Source organism: Meleagris gallopavo, chromosome 1 (assembly GCF_000146605.3).
Source record: "Meleagris gallopavo isolate NT-WF06-2002-E0010 breed Aviagen turkey brand Nicholas breeding stock chromosome 1, Turkey_5.1, whole genome shotgun sequence".
Lineage (NCBI taxonomy): Eukaryota > Metazoa > Chordata > Aves > Galliformes > Phasianidae > Meleagris > Meleagris gallopavo.
This window is the reverse complement of record NC_015011.2, coordinates 69,518,109-69,539,503: the sequence shown is the minus strand read 5'-3', so window position 1 is coordinate 69,539,503 and position 21,395 is coordinate 69,518,109. Positions and strand designations below refer to the sequence as shown.

The window sequence follows — 21,395 nt, the reverse complement described above, 5'->3', positions numbered from 1 at the left end:
TTTTAAACAAAACCTGTTGAAGGGAATAAATGAGAACACATGAGTTTTTTTCTTTAAATTGTTGTTTCTTATATGGGTACTGGATTCCTCCTTGCTGAATGTGCAGGAAAGGCATGCATCTGTGGGACTGGTGAAATAATTAGCTGATGAAAAAGAACCATTATTTGTGACTATTAAATGAATGAGTAAAACTATTCTGAGACCTTCCAAAAACGTTCACATAGAAGAATCAGACTGCCCAAGGGGAGGGAGGTGGTGAGAGGCTTGGAAAAACTGATTTGCTCAAGTTTGAAGAAGGTCAGGGAGGACTGGGGGAGGGGAAGTGACTAACTTCATCTCTGAGGTGGTCCCACTTTCAAGAACTTTGAGCCCTCTCTCTGGAAGTGGTTCTTTATACATTCAGACTTGGCTGGTAGCATTCACCTTGCATGGCCTTCAAATTTAAAGAAACAGCTGCATACATCAGTGTTTCTGATGCTTTTACTTTGTAACATGTGCCAGAAGCTTAAGCCTGTTCACCTTATATGCACACCATATAAATCTATCCCCAAAAGAAGGTCCATGGGACAGTGCTGGAGGAAGGAATGAAGGGCTAGGATTGGGATATCTCTGTATGCAAAGAAGAGATAGATCATTACAGATGGGAAAAGGAACTGTGTCAAAAACAATTCACAGTTACTGACAAAACTTGTCGGTCCCTTGGAAATATTTTTAAGCAGGTAAAACTACCAATGAACTTAACAGAAATTTTATCTAATTAAGGGTTTTTGAATATAGCCCTAGAACATCTTCCTGCATGCACAAGCCCAGCAAATAAATTGCCACATCCTCTTGCTCTTACAATTGATATGAACAGTCTGTTGACAGATTTGTTTCTTGAGGTAGCTTATTTCACCAAATCCAACAGGCACACAAGTCTGGGTGCTAAAGAAAGTGACCATGAATGATTTCCTAGTATTCTGTTGAAAACAGTAGCAGAAAAACTTTGCACATGTATTTTGTTTCTTAGAAGTGCTTGTGGTCTTCACTTCTTTTCTGACATAGCTATGTATATATCTCATCTGCTGAGGAATGTCCTTACTCTTGCTAGCTCTGTCTACTGGCAGAAGGGAAAATACTGGTGAGATGTAGGATGACTCTCAAAAATCTAGAGTGAGATCAACTTCTGGTTTGTGTACTAGCTACTGATATATTTTTTTCCAGTTGGATTAGAAGTCTACCGTCAGACTAACTGGAGGATGCCTGCGTAGAAATGAGATGAGTTAGTGAGAGCAGCCCACAGCACATAGGATGCATGTGTGCTGGTCCCTAAGCTAGCTCCTGCTAACATCAACAGAGGCTCTGCAGGGTGTTTATAGTGCACCCAGACAGGCATTCCTTCACGATACCTAACAGACATTGTATATACCACTGTAGATTGTTTTGTATAATCTTACCTAGACTCTGACAAATGGGATCACATCGTGGCTTGCTCTTTCCAGCTTCAGGCAACTTGCCAGTGTGCTCTTTCCACTTAATGTACTAAAAATCATCCAGAATAAGATGCATATTTTCCTGAGGTTCTTTTTTCAGTCTTTGTATTTGCTTTTCATTATACATGCATATGTTCTCACTATAACACTGTTTAATTAATGACATGCACAGCAAATTTTTCATATAAATGTGTTCTAAATTTACTGGTGATTTGGTATTCTTGTTATGTCTGTCTTTGTTGGTCTATGGTTGATGGTTTTTTTAGCAATAGTGTAACTAGTAATGTTTTCAGTTGGTTGATCTTTGTCTGATAAAAACATCTCTTAAATGGATTAAATGATAGATCATCTGCTGTTAGAGCTGCTCTTAACTTCAAGAATAGCGACTGTGCTATATTTAAGTTCTCATTTTCTTCTTCTGTCAATAGTGAATGTTTGAAACTGAGCAAAGCTGGGATTCTGGTTCTGCTTATTAGCTCTATAGATTCCTAATGCGAGAGTAAATGCAATGTAAAAAAAAAGTCAATTGATGTCAGCTGCATTTCATTAACATAGATAGCATTTTCTGTATCTCATTCCACGATCTGATGTTTCAAACATAAACAAATATATCCTGTCCTTAAGGAACTTCCTTTATCCATTGCACAACAGCTAGGCTACTTAAGAGATCTTTTAAGGAACAGTCTCTCTATATCTTTCACACTTAAAAATACCATAAGTTTTTTCAAGTTTGAATACTGGTGCCAGCTCCTCACAGCAAAATATTTGGAACTGACTACCATGCAAGTAACTGCAGTTCTATACTGCCAGCTGTATATTGAGAAGGGCTTTCTGACTGTCCCAGACACTACTGGGGCCTCTTTACCACTTCCCAGAAGACACTCAGCTTAGCAGGATCTGTGCATTGCCACTTTTGCTGCATGCAACCAGTAGATTCTATAACAAATAAATATATAGCATATCTCCATGATCCATGCTTTGAAAACTAAGAACTCATGTATGCAATTAGGCCATCTCTGATCAAGGAGACCGTAGGATCATTGCATACTATAAATAATAATGTGGGATACATTTTGGTGTATTAGACTCAGACTACTGGCAGCTGTAAAAACAGTGCCAACCCAAGATACATTTAAACTAACTTCTTAGTATAGTTAATGAGTTAACAAGGACACTTCTCCATCATTTCTTGTGAGTGTGTTTGTGTGAGTAGAATAACCATGCAATAAGAAGACTCATCTTTATCCCCGTAAGTATGATAAGACCATTTTGTTTTCTGAAAACTTTACTGAGTTTACGAGATCTCTTGGTAAATCTCTCTTGGTTATTATTGAAACAAAATCTGGAGAGATGTGAAAGGTAGATAGGAAAAGATTCTATTTACAGGCAGTCTTTACCTGCTGATGCTGAAAACAGTAGACATTTCAAGTGGATACAGCAAAGCACTAAATCATCTCTGTTTTGCCTCAGAATTGCAAAAGCAGACAGTCCTAATAGTCTGATTGAGGAGTCGAAGTCTGAATGAGAGGAATCTTGGGGCTGTTCCTATTTAATGCTAGAGACTGATATGAACACAGGACTGAACCACTCACAAAGTGGTGTACAGCCGTGTTTTCTTATTACTGTGAAAATAATTGTTCTTAAATGAACCAGGGTTTATCTGCACTTGGTGATTTACTCTGATATGTTTATTTTTCCATGCCCTTTCAGCTACAAGAAGGTGAAAGAGGACAAGACTTATCAGAATATATTTTGAAGCACATGTAAAGTGATTCAGTAGGGAAATTGGAACTAGGTGATCTTTAAGGTCCCTTCCTACCCAAGTCATTATATTATTCTATAGTATGTGCACATTCATGGCAAGAAAGTCTGCTCTAACAGCTTGCTACTCATGGATGACTTCCAGTAGTTCATACGTAGAGCTTGCATTGTAGTTCCTCTGGGAAAACACAGTTTCTGAGATTTTACTTAAGGGAAGCTTATCCACAATCTATATAGTGGTCTTAAACGTCCCCTCTAGAGTTCCAAAAATGCAATCAAGTGTAGGAGAGCACCTGATAAGGTGTAGGGGATGCACATGTACATTTTTAGAAAAGAGAATCGAGCCTATAGAAAAGGCAGATCACTCTGTTGGATCAGTAACTCTTATTAAATAAGAGGACTCTAGGGAATGTTTTCGAAGAATTGTGTGGGAAGTTCTGAATATAACTTCCACTGAAGTCAATCTCTAGAGAAGCATCTTGGTGGATTGATGGTATTTTCTTCAAGCATGGTCAACTTGAAGCTAATGACTGATGCCAATGACTTACTGGCTGGTGACTGTATTCATAGCCTGAATGAGAACCAACCATTAAAAAAAAAAAAAAAAAAGAAAAAAAAAGAAAGAAAAAAGTGTGGGAAGGAACAGGAGAGTGGTTTATGATAGTGTTTTTCCCTTCCACACATAGGTTCCAGTAGATCTCAGAACATTTTAGGGAACTGGAAAAAAATATTTTGACTTATAAGTGTGATAAAGAAGTAAAATGATTTGTCCAAGGTGTTCCAGTGATCCTAGGGTTAAAACTGAAGGAGAATGTACTCTTTCCATGCTTCCTTGCTTTGTTCCTGAAGCCCTCAGTAGACACTGGTGATGTTCTCAGTTGAGCACAAGTTGAAAGCTTTAACAAGTTTGTTGCTCACGTGACATAATCCATGCTGATGGTTTCCATTTTATAACAGTAGACAACATTGTATGATGCTTCAGAGGTAGTCTGTGCTTCCTGTATTAGCTCTGTATTATTATGCAACTGAAGACCTTCAGGGTCTAGAGGTACTACTGCAGCATTTTTTCTCTGCAATAAATTATAATCATGTAACAGAATGTTTTAATCTCTTAAAGTCTATGACTAAATACAGGCAGCATTTGCCTACTTCCCAGATTGCTGGCAAAACAGACACATTCTCTTTGGTGGCCGAGGACATTTACTCATAAGTGAGTATGTATGCTTATGGTACTGTAGGTGCATTGAATTGGAAACAGTGCTGTCTGAATGTTGAGACCATGAATACCTCAAACTAAGCCAAATCTTTCCTTTGCCTGATCTCTTTTAATTGGTATTTCAGAGATACTTCATAGTGTAGATACAAACTATATCATATTTTTTTTGTGTGTCTTGAGTACCAAATGAATGCCTGCATTTACAAAGGACCACAAAAAAACTCTGTGAGTGAAATTCCACTGTCAGTTTACTTCTACTGCCAAATGCACAAAGCCAAAGAATCATCTGTTATGGAGATCCAGCAACAGCGTATCTGCTATGAAGAACCGCCATCATCTGATTTATCCTAGCAGCTTTTAAGTTCCATAGTAAACATGGCGATAACTTTAGAACCAGAAGAGCACTAGTGTGCTAAACATAGGTTACCTTTGAGGTCTTGCCCTGTCTTGAAATGGGCATCAACAAGATCTTTGAATGTGTTAGCTGGATCTGAGAGACAAAGTAGCTGTTCAGCACAATTCTGAGGCTGTCTCCCACCTCCTACTATGATGTCTTGCTTTCATTTTGTTGCAATTCTCTTTAATCTTTAACCCCTCAAGCTGAAAATTTGTAAACTGCTTTTTATTACAGAAAATGTCAGCCAAAATAGTCTTATAATTTTAAAATGCAAAAGGGAAAACACAATGTGTTTTATGTGTTAAAAATACGCTGGAAACTCTTCTGAAAAGCATCTCTCTGTGGCTAAGGTAAGAAAATGTAAATTTGGAAGTGCATATTCTGCATTAGGAATGCTATTTTATCACTATGAAGAACATTCAGCCCTGTTGGGACCCTGTGAAAAATCATTCACAGAATGAAGGCTACTTTACTGTTTTAACAGCAAAAGCCTTCATCACTGGACACGATGCGATGTATGTCTGGACATTGAGCACACATCCCTTACCAAACAAATGAGGGCACTCTGCTTCCTGTAAGCTCTCTTGTTCTACCAGACTGAGTGCCTTCCAAGCAGGAATATGGAGGAAGGTGGTATGCTGTTGAGGAGAGAGAATAGCCCAGCAGGAAAAAATCTGTGTTGTAAAGGTTAGAGAAGCACAAAATCAGTGATTGCAAGCCAGAATGTTGGAGGAAGAACGTGCTGAACAAGGAGACTGGTGAAGGAAGCTAAAGTGCGAGAGCTGAGGAAAGGGATTAGGCGGACAAAAAGAAGTGAAGCTAGAGTATACATGGGGATGATTGGGACCATGAGAAAAAACACTGAAAATATTTTGGATGGGGGGAGAGAAGGAGAATTAGGAGGTGGACTGTGCCAGAAATGGTGGGTGCAGAGCCAAAGAAAGTGCAGGGCAAGGACATCAGATGAAAAGACAAGAAGATGATCTTGTATTTTGCAGTGGAAAAGGACAAAGACATGGAAGTAGAGGTAGAAAGAGAACAGGTGGGTAGAGGAAAAAGAGGAAATAGGTGACAGAGGTAAGAACATCTAATAATGTAATCCCACTGATTACAGTAATGCAGTAATCTATAATCAGAGAAACCAAATACAAGCTGTGCAAGAAATCTTCTCTTTAATACTTCAAAACCCCTAGTGCACCTCAGTACCCGTAGTACTGTCCATCTTAGATGTGCTTAGCTGTGGAATATCAAGTGGGTAGTAATGTAAGAGAGCAGACCTTCAGGAGGTCATATAATGGCTTAATTTCTAGCATCACTTTATTTTTCCTCCTTTGAAATACACATACCTTGCATTTGACCTGTTTATCAGAAAATATCAGGGTAAGTCATGATTACTGCAGGCTTTCTGAGGTAAGTTGAATCACTAGGCTTGATCTGTCTGAAAAATGAAGTTTCTTGAAGAACTTAGTCCCCCATAGCTAGAAATGCAAAACTGCTTGTGCTTTTTTCAGTCAGCAGTCTCCTGGATTTCTTTTCCTGCAAAACAGAGAGCTCCAAAAGACTTTGTTTTAGCTTAGAATTAAATCCACTTGTCTGCAGCAGTGACTTTCAAACTATAATCTGAGAACCACAGGATCCATAGATGGAATTTATAAGGAATATTGCAATTGCAAATTTCGTAGATGTCTGAAAATTGGAAGTCCCTAATGGACAGGGTAAAGTTACAAGGGGGAGTGGAGACACTTCACAATAAAGCCTTCTGTTACAAAGTGTCTGGTTCTACAGAGCAAAGGTTTGGTATCTGAGTGTTATTTTATGCCCTTCAGGTTCTCTCTCTGCAAGGGTCAACCCTTCTGACAAAACTCAAGTGCTTCTGCCCACTGGAATTCTAGATTTCACTTCCAGCTGGGATGCACTGGTAATCCTGAGATACAAAATCTTCTAGCTGTACAGCAGTTGATTTCAGTTGTGTAAATCCAAACATTAGCTGGATACTATAAATAGGCAGGATGTGTAAGGAGGCCAAGTTGAAAATGTGCAGGAATCATGCTTTTTTTTTAATGCAACCCTGAAGTTGTGCTGTGTTTCACCATGTATATAATATTTTTCATCTGAAAAGGAAACAATAGTCATGTGCTTAGTGGGTGTAGTAATTAAGCAGACATAATGAAGCGTTGGATATCACACTTCAGAGAAACAGATGCAGGAGGATGGGTAAGTTTTTCTCAGATTTTCTTGGTTTTAGTGTTTTCTTGGAGGTAGTTTTCTGCAAGATTGGGTAGAGAGCAGAAAAACATCTGTTTCATATTATATGATGGTTGTACTTTGGCAATGGAAAAAAATGGCTCTTAAAAAAAGGAAAGAAGAATAAAAAAGAAAAGCTTGGCAACTACAGAATGGAGCAACAATTACAAGAACTATCTCAAAATTCCCAGGATTTGTAATTTATTTTCCACGCATGCATTTTTCTGATGTTGCTGAAGTTAAGGGAGTGAGACAGAAGAAATTCAGTAGGATTTTACAAAGTTCAGCTATCTTCATGAAACAATCTCCTTTATTCAGGTGGCCCCCACAGCAGCTGTTGTGATTAACATGTGGGTGGTAGAAAAAGGGATAGGAAGCAGGACTCAAATGTTCAATTATAAAAAAACAATTCAAGATCATAATTTTTCTGCTGTTTTCTTCAGTAATGAAGACTGTCTCCCCCTTAACTGCCATTATATATGGGTTCAAGAGAAAAATAAAATTAGTGCAGATATTTTTCAGAAACACAGCCATTGAATTATCTTTGTGGTGGGAGAGGGGAAAATATTTCAGCAATATAACAGCACAGATTGCTGTGTCACCTACTGCATGTTCCAATATATATTTTTTCTCTTTATACAAGGGATGCTCCAAAAGTAATGCTTCCTATTTTATTGTGTTGGCCCATAATGTCAGAGGCAGATGTTAGTGGTATGGCAGCAGAGGCTTAACCTTAACAACGATATTCCATTATATTTTGTTGCCATTCAATGTATGTCAGCAGAGGGCTGGACTGACAAATTGGCGTGACACGGAATTGTGTCTGAAGTAAAAGTATGAAATTGAATTTCTCCATGTGGAAAAAATTTCATCGATTGATGCTTGCTGGATGTTTATGGAGACCAAACAGTGGATGTTGGTACAGTGAGGCAGTGGGTGCTGAAACACTGCAAAACAGTGTGTTACCTCTACTGGTGCAGATTTTGACATATACAGCATGCAGACTGTTGTTCAAAGCTGGTGAAAACGTACAGCTAATGGTGATGACTATGTTGAAAAATAGTGTTTTGTAGCTAAAAGTTTTCTCTACCAAATAGTGTTTTGTGGTCTTTGTATCCACGGCAGTTACCACAGAAATAAATGGGAGTCATTACTTTTGGAGCACCAAAATACATTCACCCAGAAAATGCTTTTTATTTGCTTTTTGTTTTTGTTGGTGGAGGTGTTGATTGGCTGTTACATTGTTAGTGGTTTTTGGTGGTTTTTTTTCCTTTTTATTTATTATTATTATAATGTTAAGATAGTGTAACTCCTAACTGCAGACCTGTGAATCTACTCCTGTGGCAGACATTTTCACCTTTGGGTAAAGTTGGCAAGAGCTGAGGGTGCCATCTGTCTCATTCAGACAACACAGGGGGGTATGAGGTGCAAGCATCCTCCACATTTGCAATAATTGGTTCATCCCATTGAGCTGCTTTTTATGTCTTCTTACTTGTAAAGCAGCATGTCTTAGCATTTACAATACTGGGAGATAGAAATATTAGGAATTATGTCATTCAACTATTGAACTGACTTGAAACACAGCACTGGAACAAAATAAGTTTGGTGTGATTTTTAAGTGAAAGCTAATGTGAAAACGTGGGAGCTTGAACCAGTGAAAACACCATAAATCTAAAACAATTTTCAAATGTACTAAGGAAAAAAATGGTGTTTCTGGTCTTGAAATTCCTCAAGGACACATTTTCTTTCTGAGTCATGATTTGTTTAGATTATATTTTATTAAACATTCTTTACAAATTTTAAAATACTGCTATTATACATGCACAAAGGAAAATCAGTTTGAAAAATTTCATGTAGGCATTCATTGAAGTCAACCACAAAACAGGAACATTTAATACCAGTTCTCAATATATATCTAAAGTGCATTATGTTACAAAAAATAGAGAAAGTCAGCAGCACCAAGATACGTTCACAAAATAAATACACCAATCAACAAAATAAATTAGGGTAAATGTGACAATAATAACTGTCTTAGCCTTAGCCAATAAAAATATTAAAAAAAAAAAAAGGGAAATTCACAATAACCAAATGTGCAGTTTTGGAGAGCAATGGAACAAAAAGGTTTTATTCTGAGCATTTACAATATTTACAGGTAATAAATATTTTAATACTTCCCATATGTTCTATGTTCACTATTACAGAATACTGCAATATGTCTTCCAAAGATGTCTTGCTGAAAATATCAGCACCTCCTGCAGAGAAAAAAAAATAGGAAAAAACAAACAAACAAACATTAATTTTTCACTTTAAATATATAGACCCAATATTAATAACAAGAGTTACACAGACTATGGTGAGTGCACCTTGCTAATAAGCATTTGCACTAATAAGAGCTGTTTAAAGGTGCAGGTGCACTACAGTATTAGACATGTTTTCAAAATCTACTTCTTTCAGTATATCTCAGCTGACAGTATGAAGACCCGTAGTTTATTAGCTTAGACCATTGACTCTGCTATGCTGTATTCTCAGACAAATAGGAAAGAACTTTGGTTTTCTGTAGGGCCTTCCAGAATAACATTCCTGAGTGCAACAGGTAGAAAAAACATATCAGTCTATAATAAATATGTCAAGGGTGTATAGTTGGAGAAATGAGAAATTTTATTTGAAGATAAGAAAAATAAATTTCCTTTTGAACATTCTGGCAATCACATCCCTCGTGTGTAAGCAGTTTGGGCATTAGCTGGCTTATGGTTAGAATTGTCCCACAGGATTATTCAGTCTCTCTTTCTCACGGTGAGACCACCAGATAGACAGGGATCTGTTCATTGTGGAACTGTGTATTTCTGAACTGTCGCAACCATGAATTCTACTTTATTGAAGTCAGTTTAGGTCTTGAAGTGAAAAGATCCTTTACAGCATGTCTCTTTAAGGAGTTTAATAAAAGAAGAGACTTTATTCCTGAAATTCTCCCTTTGTGAGCCAAACATCTAGGACTGGAAAGAAAATGAGTATCCCATGTTAGGCCATGACTCCTGTTGCACTCAGACAAAGACGAAAATTTCAGTGTCAGCTGTATACAAGCCTAAGATTTGAGAGCTTTCTAACGGATGCTGGTGGGCTGGTGTGAGTTCTTTCTGTAATACTCCTTTCCTTGTGAGCATGGGAGAACAAAAGCAGAGCCTGCTTCTATCTGGCGCACGTAGTACTTGCTCTACATTATTTCAGTGCTGCAGGAAACGCTGAAGGGTTGGGCTTTTTTTCCCTTCTGCTGCTGTGAACAGCACATTTCTGTAATGCACCTTGGTTCCCTGGGAAACAGCTATAGAGTGGAATGCAGAGCTATAGGACAGAGTGTGATTCGCTCTGCTTCTGGATGGATCACTGAAGCTGTGGGTAGCGTTCCACATGGCAGACGTGTGTGGGTGTGAGACGCACACAAAGCAGCAAATCCTTGAGAGTTTAAGGGGATATTTTTATGTTCACATTGCAAGGGAAACTACATTTAACACAAGGAAGTCTGCTCATTTGAAAAGTTTCTTAGGAAATTAGGTAATAATAGTTTAATTGAATTGGAATGGGAATAGAGCTAAAATGTTCATGAGAAAGAATTTTTAAGTGCCTGGAATGGAATTACTAGCATGAAGCTCCTCAATAATTAACTAGGGTAATATTAGGGTGTATTCAGTCTGGAGCATAACAATAGCACTGTTCATACAGCATGACTGTATATTTTGTGTCTGCACTACACAGGGCCATTTTTAAGAGGGTAACATTTTCACTCTGGCTTGTATTCTGGTCTTTATTATAGAGTTTAAGCTAAACCACAGCTCAACAATGAACTTTGTACTAATGACTACTTGTAAGATTTTTTCTGTGATTTTGCCTCTGATTGTCTATTTTTATGAGATAGTTTTTGTAGAAATTCAAAGTTTTGGTCTTTTTTCTGATCTAAACTCAAAATTTTGGAACTGAGATGGGGCAAAGAGTTGGCGTGAGGATTTTAATTCAGCCTGTTTAGCAGGAAGGAATAAGATGTACAGGGAAAAAACAGGCTACTGCACTGTGCAGTATTTCTTCATTTCTTCATTGTAAGGAAGTTATGCTCCTGCTGAGCTGAAACTAGTCTTAAGCATGCTACAAAAGCAGTTTCTACCAATGTAGTATTTGGATATCGTCCACATAATCCTTCCTTGTACAGCACCAGCAAATAGAGGAGAAGTTCCTGATTTAGTTCAGCATGGCTGAGGAATCAACTTCACCAAAACTCAGTCATCCCTCCATCTAAATTGCCAGTAACAGCACAGAAAACTGCACTGAACCTGTCTCCCTCTATCTGAAGTAAAGACGGAGTTAGGTCTTGCATTCATTTAAAGCTCAAATCTTCTGTCAGCTTCAGGGATAATGGTAGATTCCTACTTTAGCTGGGCAGAACCAACATAATATACTCTGTCCTTGTGAAGAAGGAAAATTATTTTCCTGTTTCAGGATTTCTCTTTAATTTTTTTTTAATTAAATATCTACAGTATAGGGCCTCTAAAGAGGCCTCTAGATTTCTAAAGGAATTTGTTTCTGCAATGTCATAATCTTGGGTATCTTGGGCAACAGTATCAAAAAGATAAGGTCAGGATTCCAAGGTAAAGCTTAATGCATTCAGTTATTCAATCATGACTGAAACAGGAAGACTGAATTCAGACTACTGTCTAAATTCAGGCTTGTATCTGCCATTCTTTTACAGCTCCTTGTGGTTATATACACAAATAAATAGTCAAATTGCCCATGGATTTTTTCCCTACATTCATAATCTCTATATTTTGCATACACTTCTGCAACTGCAGTTCCTTAAGACCTATTGAAAGTTCAGACATCTTCTGACAGGAGTACCAGAACGTGCCTTTCCTAGGTGACTGTGTCAAACCCATCTTCTCTTACATCACTAATGACTACTATAGCCACACTAACTGGTTTGTGGCCAGGCTGAATGGCTAGCCTTGGACAGCAGTAACTTGTGTAGATGCCAACAGAAGTTGAGACAATAGAGTATGCTGCAAACAGCACCCTCTGAATTCAAACAAAAGTCTGAATTTTAGTAAGTCTCACAGCTGGCATCTCTTTCTAAGGGACATACTGTGATCAAGCGATATTTCTGTTGTGTCTCATTGTGCCAAAGCAGGAGAGGAGACACAAGGGTGAGTTTTCTTTGCTGTTGAGAATGAAAACATTTGAGGATAACTGAGGAGAGGATTACTTGGCCTTGTCCACAAGTGTACAGACTTCCATTCAAACTGAGATAACTGCAAGAGGATGAGTCACTCAGCGCATCTCTACTTGAAACTTCAGTACACCTCTGCCCTGAAAACCCTTCATTGTCATACACAAGGAAAGCACATCTACTTCCAAAAGTAAAGCTCAATATTTTTCAGCAGCCGTATAATTGTTTCACAAGCTAGTAGAAGTATGGAACTGAATTAAAAAATTCTAATTGTGTGGAAAATCTTATGTTTGCAGATATTAGCATGAGGATTTTTCCATTTTCTCTTCTAAGATTAAGTAGCAAAATGACAAACTATAAGGTAGGGATAGGAAAGTTACAAGAGAGGGAAGATGTTGAGAGAAAAGAAAGAAAATTTGGCCGTTTTATAAATGCAGAGCCTTAATTAAAACTCAGTTTTCAGTCTGTGATGGCCTGAGATATAAAGTGAGAGACATTAGGAAGTTTTAATGAATTTGATGTGCTTTCTTTCAGCAGAAATAACTGTTATTGCTACACAGTTTCTAGAAGCTCGTTTTGACAATAAGCAGTTTACTAGAATTTTTTGCAATCAGAAAGGAAGCCTTCATGGAGTATACACTACTATGATAGTGACTCTGTCACCAGAGGTAAAATACTTACTTTCTGGTGCAGATTTGACAGTGGGAAGTGGAAAGGGTTACTTACCTTGACACAATGCATAGCTGAAAAACCCATTGCGCACCTATGGCCATAAAGATGTGCTACTACTCCAAATTCAAATAATGTCTTGACCTCACACACAGAAGGGTAAGAATTTCAGTAAATGTATGATATGTGTGTGGAAAAGATATAGCAGAATTACCTTAAAATATGATTATGTGTAGTAATGGAGTTGTCCAAGACTGGGCTCTCAGTTACGTTGCTTCCATATATGCCAGAATTTAGCCAAGCTGAGCGAGCTCGCCTCTTTTTCTTCTCTTGTTCCTTACGTTTTCCAGGCTTCGCTTTCTTTTTCTTCCCTGATACCTTCAGGGGCTGTTCTTTATAGGTCTGTGATTTGTTTGTCTCCTGAGTTAGGTATCTGCCCTCATCTTCACTGCCAAATCGGACAGGGTAGTTCTTTGTGTTGGTAGCAGGCTTAGGATTAGGTGAGACCTCTGAAGTTGCACGGATTTCTGCAGTGTTGACACCTTCAATTAAATTTTGAAGGAATATCCTTCTTCGTAAGTCTTGGATTGATTTGCCCTTGTCATGCAGTAGCTGGTGCTCTGATACAGCCCGTTTGCTGAAGAAAGAGAGGAACAGAAGAGGCATTTATGATTTGGTGACTGCCAAATGCTTGGCAGCAATCCTCTCTCCTCTAGTAGAGATTGGGCACCAGATCTCAGAGCTGGAGACATCCAGTGAAATCACACTGCTGGAGCAAATCCTGATTCTCAAAGTAGCTGCTCCCTACAGAGAAAGGAAAGACCTAAACTAGTAGTAATTTTCAGCTGACTGACCACACATCACTGGATCTCGGGTTGGATTACTCACTACTCTGTTCTAGGAAAGCTTTTAAATTCTTAATATATCACACTCAAGGCAGTAAAACCAAGAAGGTAGTTTCCAGAAGTAGGAAAACTGCAGCATCAGGTAATGGAGTGCAGCAGCCAAATAAGAGGGAATAACAAGTTCTGAAGCCAGAAGCTGTATTTATACAACATCATTCTAATAATTTTCTTCTGCACAGTCACATACTTAGTAAATATAAATAAATACATGAAATCGTATTTCAGTTCTAAATTTAAATAAGTACTATTGTAGGAATGTAATGGAAAAATGTTCGGATTTGGGTGCCTGAAACATAAGCACTTCAGTCCATAATGAGCTATCCAGAGAGGCAGCTTGCTCAACAGCGGTGATGAGTATCTGCCGCTCATGTTGATTTTACAACTTGGTCACTTATGTCTAATTACAGTTTTAGATGCCTTTATGGCATTCCATTAAGATGTGAACTTTACGGGACAGACTTCTTGTCTTTGCAAAGTTTTACATTAACTCTCCAGAGCATCTTAGTTTCAGTAGTTCTCTGGTATTCTTTCAAAGTTCATGATATTTTAGTTCACTGATCTCTTTCTAGATTTTGAGGAATTAGGAGATGGTTATAAATCTGTCTTTCAGAGATTTCTTATTGGCAGACAAGGCATGAAATGTCTGATGAAAGAAGATATAAGTGGCACCTGGATAATAAATAACTGTGAAAAATGGAGTCTTTTTTTCTTGATGTGGGTTAGATGCACAGCTGCACTGTGAATCACAGAAAGAGTGCAGGCTGGGATTTTAGTCATGTTCTCATGAACACTATAATACAGTTTATCCTTCCAATTGTCCTAATTCAATGTACTGAAACTGGCTACGTATCCTCTCATCTTGTATCAGGGTACTGTATGTGATTGGATTCTTACTGGCCAAAGAAAATGAATTCATTGCCTTGCCTGTCATGTAATCATTTGGTCAGCTAGCTGGATACATAGCTGTTTCTGAGCTCTGGTAAAATGGGAGGAACACACAAATGTCAGTGAGCATTCCTTCCTTCCCATCTCTAATTATCCTGCAAGATTTCAAAATGTGGTGGACAATGATAGTGTGCTAAATGATTGGAACTGTTCTGTAATTTATCTTGCAGAGTCCCTTTAGATTTGTGATTTGACCAACAGTAGAGCTATCTGAATTTGGTAACTTCATGTAGCATGGGTGTAAGAGCATCCCTTTCACTATTTATCTTTGTAAATTTGCAATTTTGTTAGTATCAGGTGCAACTGATTAGTTCAAGTGATATTGCATCTCCATTACTCCACATAAAATTCAAGCACTTCTCCCATTCTACTGACAGATGACTGTTTTCTCATGAAATGATGCAACCAGGATACTTGCTCAAAATCAGGCCTATGTACTCAAGTTTGTGAGCATACATTTAGCCAAAAATTGTCTGTGATGCTTTAAGTGTCTCCAGATCAGATGAACATCAGATGACTTCAGGCCTTAGGGCAACTGTTTTATGTCCTTCAACTCAATGCTTCTAAGCAAAAATGCAATACAATAACACTAAGCTGAACCCATATAGTTTTATTCTCTTCAGTACAGCTGTGACCACTAATATAAGCCCAAGATCTCTCCCAAGATAGTTTTCTCTGACCAGTTCAACTCTCCAATAGCCATCTCTAACAATCTTCCCATTAAAGTCAATCTGATCTGCAAGTGCACTGCTAAAACTAGCACCTTAGTCTCCTCTGAATACTATTTCTCAGCTCTTTGTCAGGCTGTCCATGGTGGTGCACATTACTGTCCTAGCTTCAGTAATTTATTTTCCCAGAATTTTTGCATGGAAAATGCTCTCCTTCTCCTCTTTGAGTCTGTAAAAACATGCAAAATCTTCATGATTTACTGAGACTAAAATAGCGCGTCTCACTATTTATCACGGACAGCCTAAAGCCACCCTGATCCTCTAAAGGTTATTTGGTCAATTTACCCTCTGTGACAAAATTCTGAATCTCTAAAGCCTGTTATTAAAGTACTCTCAATTGAAAAGCTTTTCCATTTTACAGAGCTGAAGCCTAAATATTTAGTTCCGGATCACAAAAGACAGACAAAGAGCATTATACAATCTGCATATTGTGCAAGTAGGCATTTCCAAAATAATTCAAAGACTGATATGTGAAGGGTTAGTGTGCCAAACGGGGTGGGTTTCTGTTTAAATGTCTGTATGATATTTAGCATCAAGTCTGTCCGCAAATAATGATCTGCTATTCCAGATAATTGAATAACATTACACAGTGTTGCATTTCACATGACTTTTATTACTCAGCCAGGCTAAAGGATTACATTTTGCCTACCAATTTCCTTCTTATGCTCTAGATCAAAATATCCCTAAACAAAGAAGATATGGCAGATATATATCTCCTTGACCTTCTATCTCCTTCTACTCAATTACTTGAACTCTTTTGTTTATAAAATCAGGGAAAAATACTTGTCCAAGGCTGATGTAAGAAGTACTTCATACTGCAGATATCAACAGTATCTCACCCCCACACACCAAGCAGGAACGTAATGGAAACTGAAATGATTACGTTCACTTGTCGGGGACAATATGTAAAAAATATTGGATTGTTAGGGTTAAGATGACCCACTGGAGGTTCCTTTCATCCTTCTATAAGAGCATCTATCATTCAAGGAAAAAGATTCTGACACCAAACCAAGTACAGTAAATACTAAACTAACTCATGGTAGGTGCTTTTGAGAGGATGGTGATGGTTTGTATTTAAGCAGAGTGCCCAGATTAATCACTGTACCCAAGTACACTGTGTGCATATGAGACCTGATGTCTTGTGGGGGAAATATTAGAAAGTCATTCTGACTTTAAGCATGTACTTTCAGATAAGCTGTTTTTTTCAGGCACATTTTTCTTATTTTTTGTTTTCCACTAAGTAACTGGAGTCACCAAGAAGAAACACTTTTCAAGCAACAACTTGCTATGTCAGAGTTGCTCTTATTTAACTGTTATTATCCTTGACTATTCACATTAATTCTGATCAGCAAAATAACTGGAAAGGATTCAGTCAACTCACTGTCTGGGTTTTGCAAGACAGTGCCCTTGCCACAGGCTCCAATGGTTCAGCAGCTTTCACTCCCTATCTCAGAGTTATGAAAAATATTTCCAACAGGTTTGGGGACATGGTGCTGCAGCATTTGGGCATGCTGATAAAAATATAGAATTTCACTTTGAGACATTATTGGGTTTCTCAGAAGTTCTGTAGTAACTAAAATATTTCCATAACAAATAAGCCTGGCAATCTTTTCTTGGAACAATTTGATATGGCTTTCCTTGAGAGATTTGCCTTAGCAAGGCCTAGAGAACCAAACCTTTTTCATTTTGACTATTTTTGCGTGGCTATGAGAACATGCTTTAGTATTTTCATTCACTACTTGTTGGGTTGTCATGGGTTAAGCATTTTAATGAAAACAAACTTATATATTATATCTATCTGTATACATACACATACACACACACATATATATATAGACTTATGTGAGTTATTAACCATTAACTCTAGGAATGGTTTGTGGTGATATTAAAACAGGACACATGTTTGAGTGTGGTGTCTGTGTTTGTGCTGTACCCACAAACAAAACAATGTGAATGCCACTAACTAACAACTATCTGGTTTCTTGTGTATGTTTTACATACCACTGCAAAGAGGTGGCTGAGTAATGTTTCAAGTGTTTAATTTCCACTTTTTTCTCCTGCAGCCAGGATGGAATTTGGTTGTTGGGAAGACCTCTAATCCTGACTTCTATAAACAAATGTTAGAACAATGCTAACCTCTCTCAAGAAGAGAAAGATTATTTCTTAGCAATTTTAAAAATTATTTTTATTTTTTACAAATTTGGCTTATATCCAGTTCAGAGTTTCTCAGCATAGGAAATACAGCATTTTAATGCACTTCAATTATTTTAGGATTTTATATATGAAGCTGAAGATTTGACCCTCTGGGTCAAAGATTATGCTCTTACATGAAAAGAAATAGCTCAACAGTAGCTTTCAGGAATAGAAAACAGCTAAGCACTGACAGGTTTAGTAGAACACATTGTAGCACTAGCAGCAACATGATGTTCTACACGATTTGCTGTAGAAATTTGCTTGTAGGAAATCGTAATAGCTGTCTGCTTGGTGCCAAAGTTCAGGTTTGAAGTCACTTCACTTGGGGAATATTCTTGGTACTTAAACAAGAGAAGGAGTGATATTTGAAAATTTTGTCCTTATGGATGTAACAAAACAGTTACAAGGAAACCCATGTGAATTTGCTTGCTATGTTATATTTCCCCACATGTTGTAACTGAATTTTCTAACACACTTTCTCTAGCTCAACTTCCTTCTGAATTCTGTAAGAATATAGCCCTCCACAGTCAGTCTAAAGTGTTTCTACTTTAGAAAATCTGATGCAAGTCCAATAAGAGCCAGTGAAATACACATGTGAGACAACTGCTCCTGCATCAGCTTTTCTGTATTTTGCTTAGGTTATATTAGCATGAGCCATGATGATTATTTTGGAAGGAGCAAAAGGATCGTTTCCTGAAGAGAATCTCTTAAGTTACATTATAATTTGTCAGAAATATGCTTTTGCTTCTAAGTCATATGCTGGACTCTCTTTGAAAAATAAATAAATAAGTAGGCTGAAGTACCAGTCCAAATAGCGTTCAGTTCCCCAGTTTCACTATGGCTGTAACTGATGTGCACTTTCACTGCCCTTATCGATACTGGTTCTGTGCCAGCACTGAAGTACATGGCATTTCGTACTACCTGCAAAACCGGCAACAGCCCGATGAAACGTACTACTCCCCTCAGAAGTGCAAAGAGGTGCACCGGCAATAGCTCACCTCCGACAAGCGTGCAGCTGCACGCTGCTCCCCGCAGGTCGGAACCCCTCTGTGCCAGTATTGCCTTCCCAGTGCTCTGTCAGCATAGCAACTTCCCCGAACGTCCCTTGCCATTGTCTCAGCCCAAACCGAGCCCAGAGCAAACTGAGGCAGGCAGCCCACAGCCATGCTTGCCAGGACTCCCCTCAGCACCCCCCGGGGTCCCGGGCCCTCCTCACCCACATCCTGACCGAAAGAAATTCAGGTAACTCACAGTCTGCGGCTGATCCCCTCTACCGATCTTCCGTAGGAGGGCACAGAATAACTCAGCAGAAACACCGCGAAACTCCACTGCTGAAAGAGTTTCGTGAACATCATATCCTCCGGGGCTTAAACCTGCAAGGAAAGGAGGGGTCAGTCCTGAGCGACACATGCGCGGGCTCCGTCCCCAGGCAGTCCCTTGCTGTCAGTTCTGCCAGCTCGCAAGCTGGGAAGGATAAACAAACTTTTGGAACTCTCCGCAACAGCTCACTTCTTCCAAACTTTGCTCCGGCTCTCGCCTTTCCTTGCTGTCTGCCGCTCGCTCGCTTCCTCCCTCCCTCCGTCCGTCCCTCCTCCCTCTCTCTGTCTTTGGCCGCCCGGAGGCAAGATCTCCCTTAACACTAGTTTAAAAAAAGTCTAGCTCGTATTTGAATCGTGTTCAAGAGCTCGTCTCCCCGAGCAGTGTTCAATTCTAAGCTGGAAAGCGGCTGTCCCAAGGCTTTATGTTACAAGAGAAGCCCTCTTTTCCGATAAGGAAAGATTTCCAAAAGTCATCACAGCTCCTATTGTAAACATACGCTCATACAGGTCCAGGCGGGCAGAAAATCACTTCTCTAAGTATACCTCTGCGGAAGTTAGATTCACACTCTCTGTTCCTGAGAAGTTGCGTTCTCACTGTGACGAACGCCCCGAAGAAAGTAAAGAGTTCTGCCCAGCAGTTCCATGTCTGAAGCGGGGCAGCGCAGTGCCGCCCGGGGGTTGGTAGGCATGCCAAGCCCCGCAGGTTGGAGGCCGCGATGCTCACACGGCCCGGGGCAGCCCGCGGGAGAGCTGCGGGAGCACGGCGGACTTTGCAAAGAGATGGCGCCCGAGGAACATGTGCGGAGCCCTGTACGTATTCGCAGCCAAAAGGGAGGCTGGAAAGCAGCACTTCCCGGGACTGGGATCAAAAGGGAGCGGAGAAAGGGAAACACCCGACAACACAGGCACGCAACAGACCCTGAGCGCTCCGGCCAAGCAATCCGCATCTTCTGCAGCCGAGCTTTTTCCTCTCTCCCTTTCTTTTCCCCACTTGGTGTTTACCCTCAGGTCAGCACCTCCCCTGCCGCAACACGGATCCTCCATCCGAGGGGCAACTTCCAGCTCAAGCCCCAAAACCCAGTCTAGGATCCTCGCCACCTTTCCTTTCTCACACCTACCGTTGTTCGTCGCAGTTCCTCTATTAGCTGGAGGGCTGATTCCTAATGATGTTAATTGTACGCTAGTAAAGGCGGGGAGGGGGAGGGCTGGGGGGGGAGGGCTGGGGGAAGGACTCGGTGTCTACGAACACAAGCGCTCTTGGCCAAAAAAGTAAGTTAGTGGAAAGTTTTCTCCTCCTCTCCCTTTCGCCTTCAATTTCTCCCCGTGTGGAAGTGGCTCCCGCCAGAGAGATTCAGACCCTGGGTTAAGTCGCTCTGCAGGGTGGAAGAGTCAATGCGAGCGGGGCAAGCCCGGACTCCCCTCGAGACTCGGTCTATCCCGTATCCCTTGGGACAACCCCGCGTCTCGACACCCAGTTTTCCATCTCTGGAAAACGTTTAGGTAAAACCAGAGTTACCACAATCATCCCTTTTCTTCAGCCTGCATGAGAAAGAAACTGCCCCTGGCCTTGCTGAAGCAATGAGAAAGCCGCGGAACCGCGGCGGTATCCCATTCCTCTTTTCCCCCCGAGAGCTCGATTTACAGCAAAAGCTTCCCCTGAGCCCTCACAAGCCGCAACAAAACGCTGAGGTGTGCCGGGTGGTAGTTTCTGCTCATCCTCTGCCCACAGTCAGGGATGCTTTCTGGGAGATTTTGTGTGCAAGCGGACCATTTTTATACCTGCAGGTTATTTCGCATTTGCTTGCTGCCACAATAAAACCCCCACCACCTTCGCCAAAATTCACAGCATGCCAGCAAATAAAACCAAAAACATAAGAGCTGAAACAGAAATCATGCTGAAAACATTAAATTCCCTGAACACCTGGTAGGCTATAAAAGTACGGGCAATAAGCTTCTTTGAATTATACTGTCATTTTGACTAATTAAAAATAATTGTGAAATTCCTTGAGAACAGCCCCCCCACGTTCTCATAGGTCTATTGCATTAATAGTAAAATGTCCATCAGATATTTTTAGAATTTTCTTTCCCCCAGAAATTGAAAAAGAAAAAGAAAGAAAGAAAGAAAGAAGGAAAGAAAGAAAGAAAAAAAAAAAAGGCAACCCTTACAGATTCTGGAAAAACAAATAGTCTTTATAAAACTGGAATGCTAAAGTTTCTTCAAAATTTATTACTTCACCTTTTCCTTGAGTTACAGCCCTCTGTGCCTCTCAGAGATCACCTTGGCCAACAGTGGTTAATCTTCTCAGCAACTGCTTCCAAAGCTATGTTCTATCCTAA

The 21,395-nt window shown here is 39.6% G+C and overlaps 1 protein-coding gene across 4 annotated transcripts; it reads right to left on the bottom strand.

Annotated features, from left to right (window-relative positions):
- Positions 1 to 8,838: 8,838 nt before the first annotated feature.
- PTHLH (parathyroid hormone like hormone) lies at positions 8,839 to 21,389 on the bottom strand. 4 transcript variants are annotated; one of them, XM_010716289.3, is made up of 4 exons: positions 21,295 to 21,389; positions 18,991 to 19,112; positions 13,183 to 13,605; positions 8,839 to 9,342 (listed from the first exon to the last, which is right to left on the bottom strand). In XM_010716289.3, the coding sequence occupies exons 2-4, from the start codon at positions 19,092 to 19,094 to the stop codon at positions 9,333 to 9,335; spliced, it is 537 nt and encodes a 178-aa protein (XP_010714591.1). In that variant the 5' UTR covers positions 19,095 to 19,112; positions 21,295 to 21,389; the 3' UTR covers positions 8,839 to 9,332. The 4 variants fall into 4 exon arrangements, with proteins under 4 accessions (XP_010714591.1, XP_003202600.1, XP_010714599.1 ...); XM_003202552.4 differs by lacking the exon at positions 21,295 to 21,389 and adding an exon at positions 20,177 to 21,169; XM_010716297.3 differs by lacking the exon at positions 21,295 to 21,389 and adding an exon at positions 19,602 to 20,167.
- Between the last annotated feature and the right edge of the window lie 6 nt (positions 21,390 to 21,395).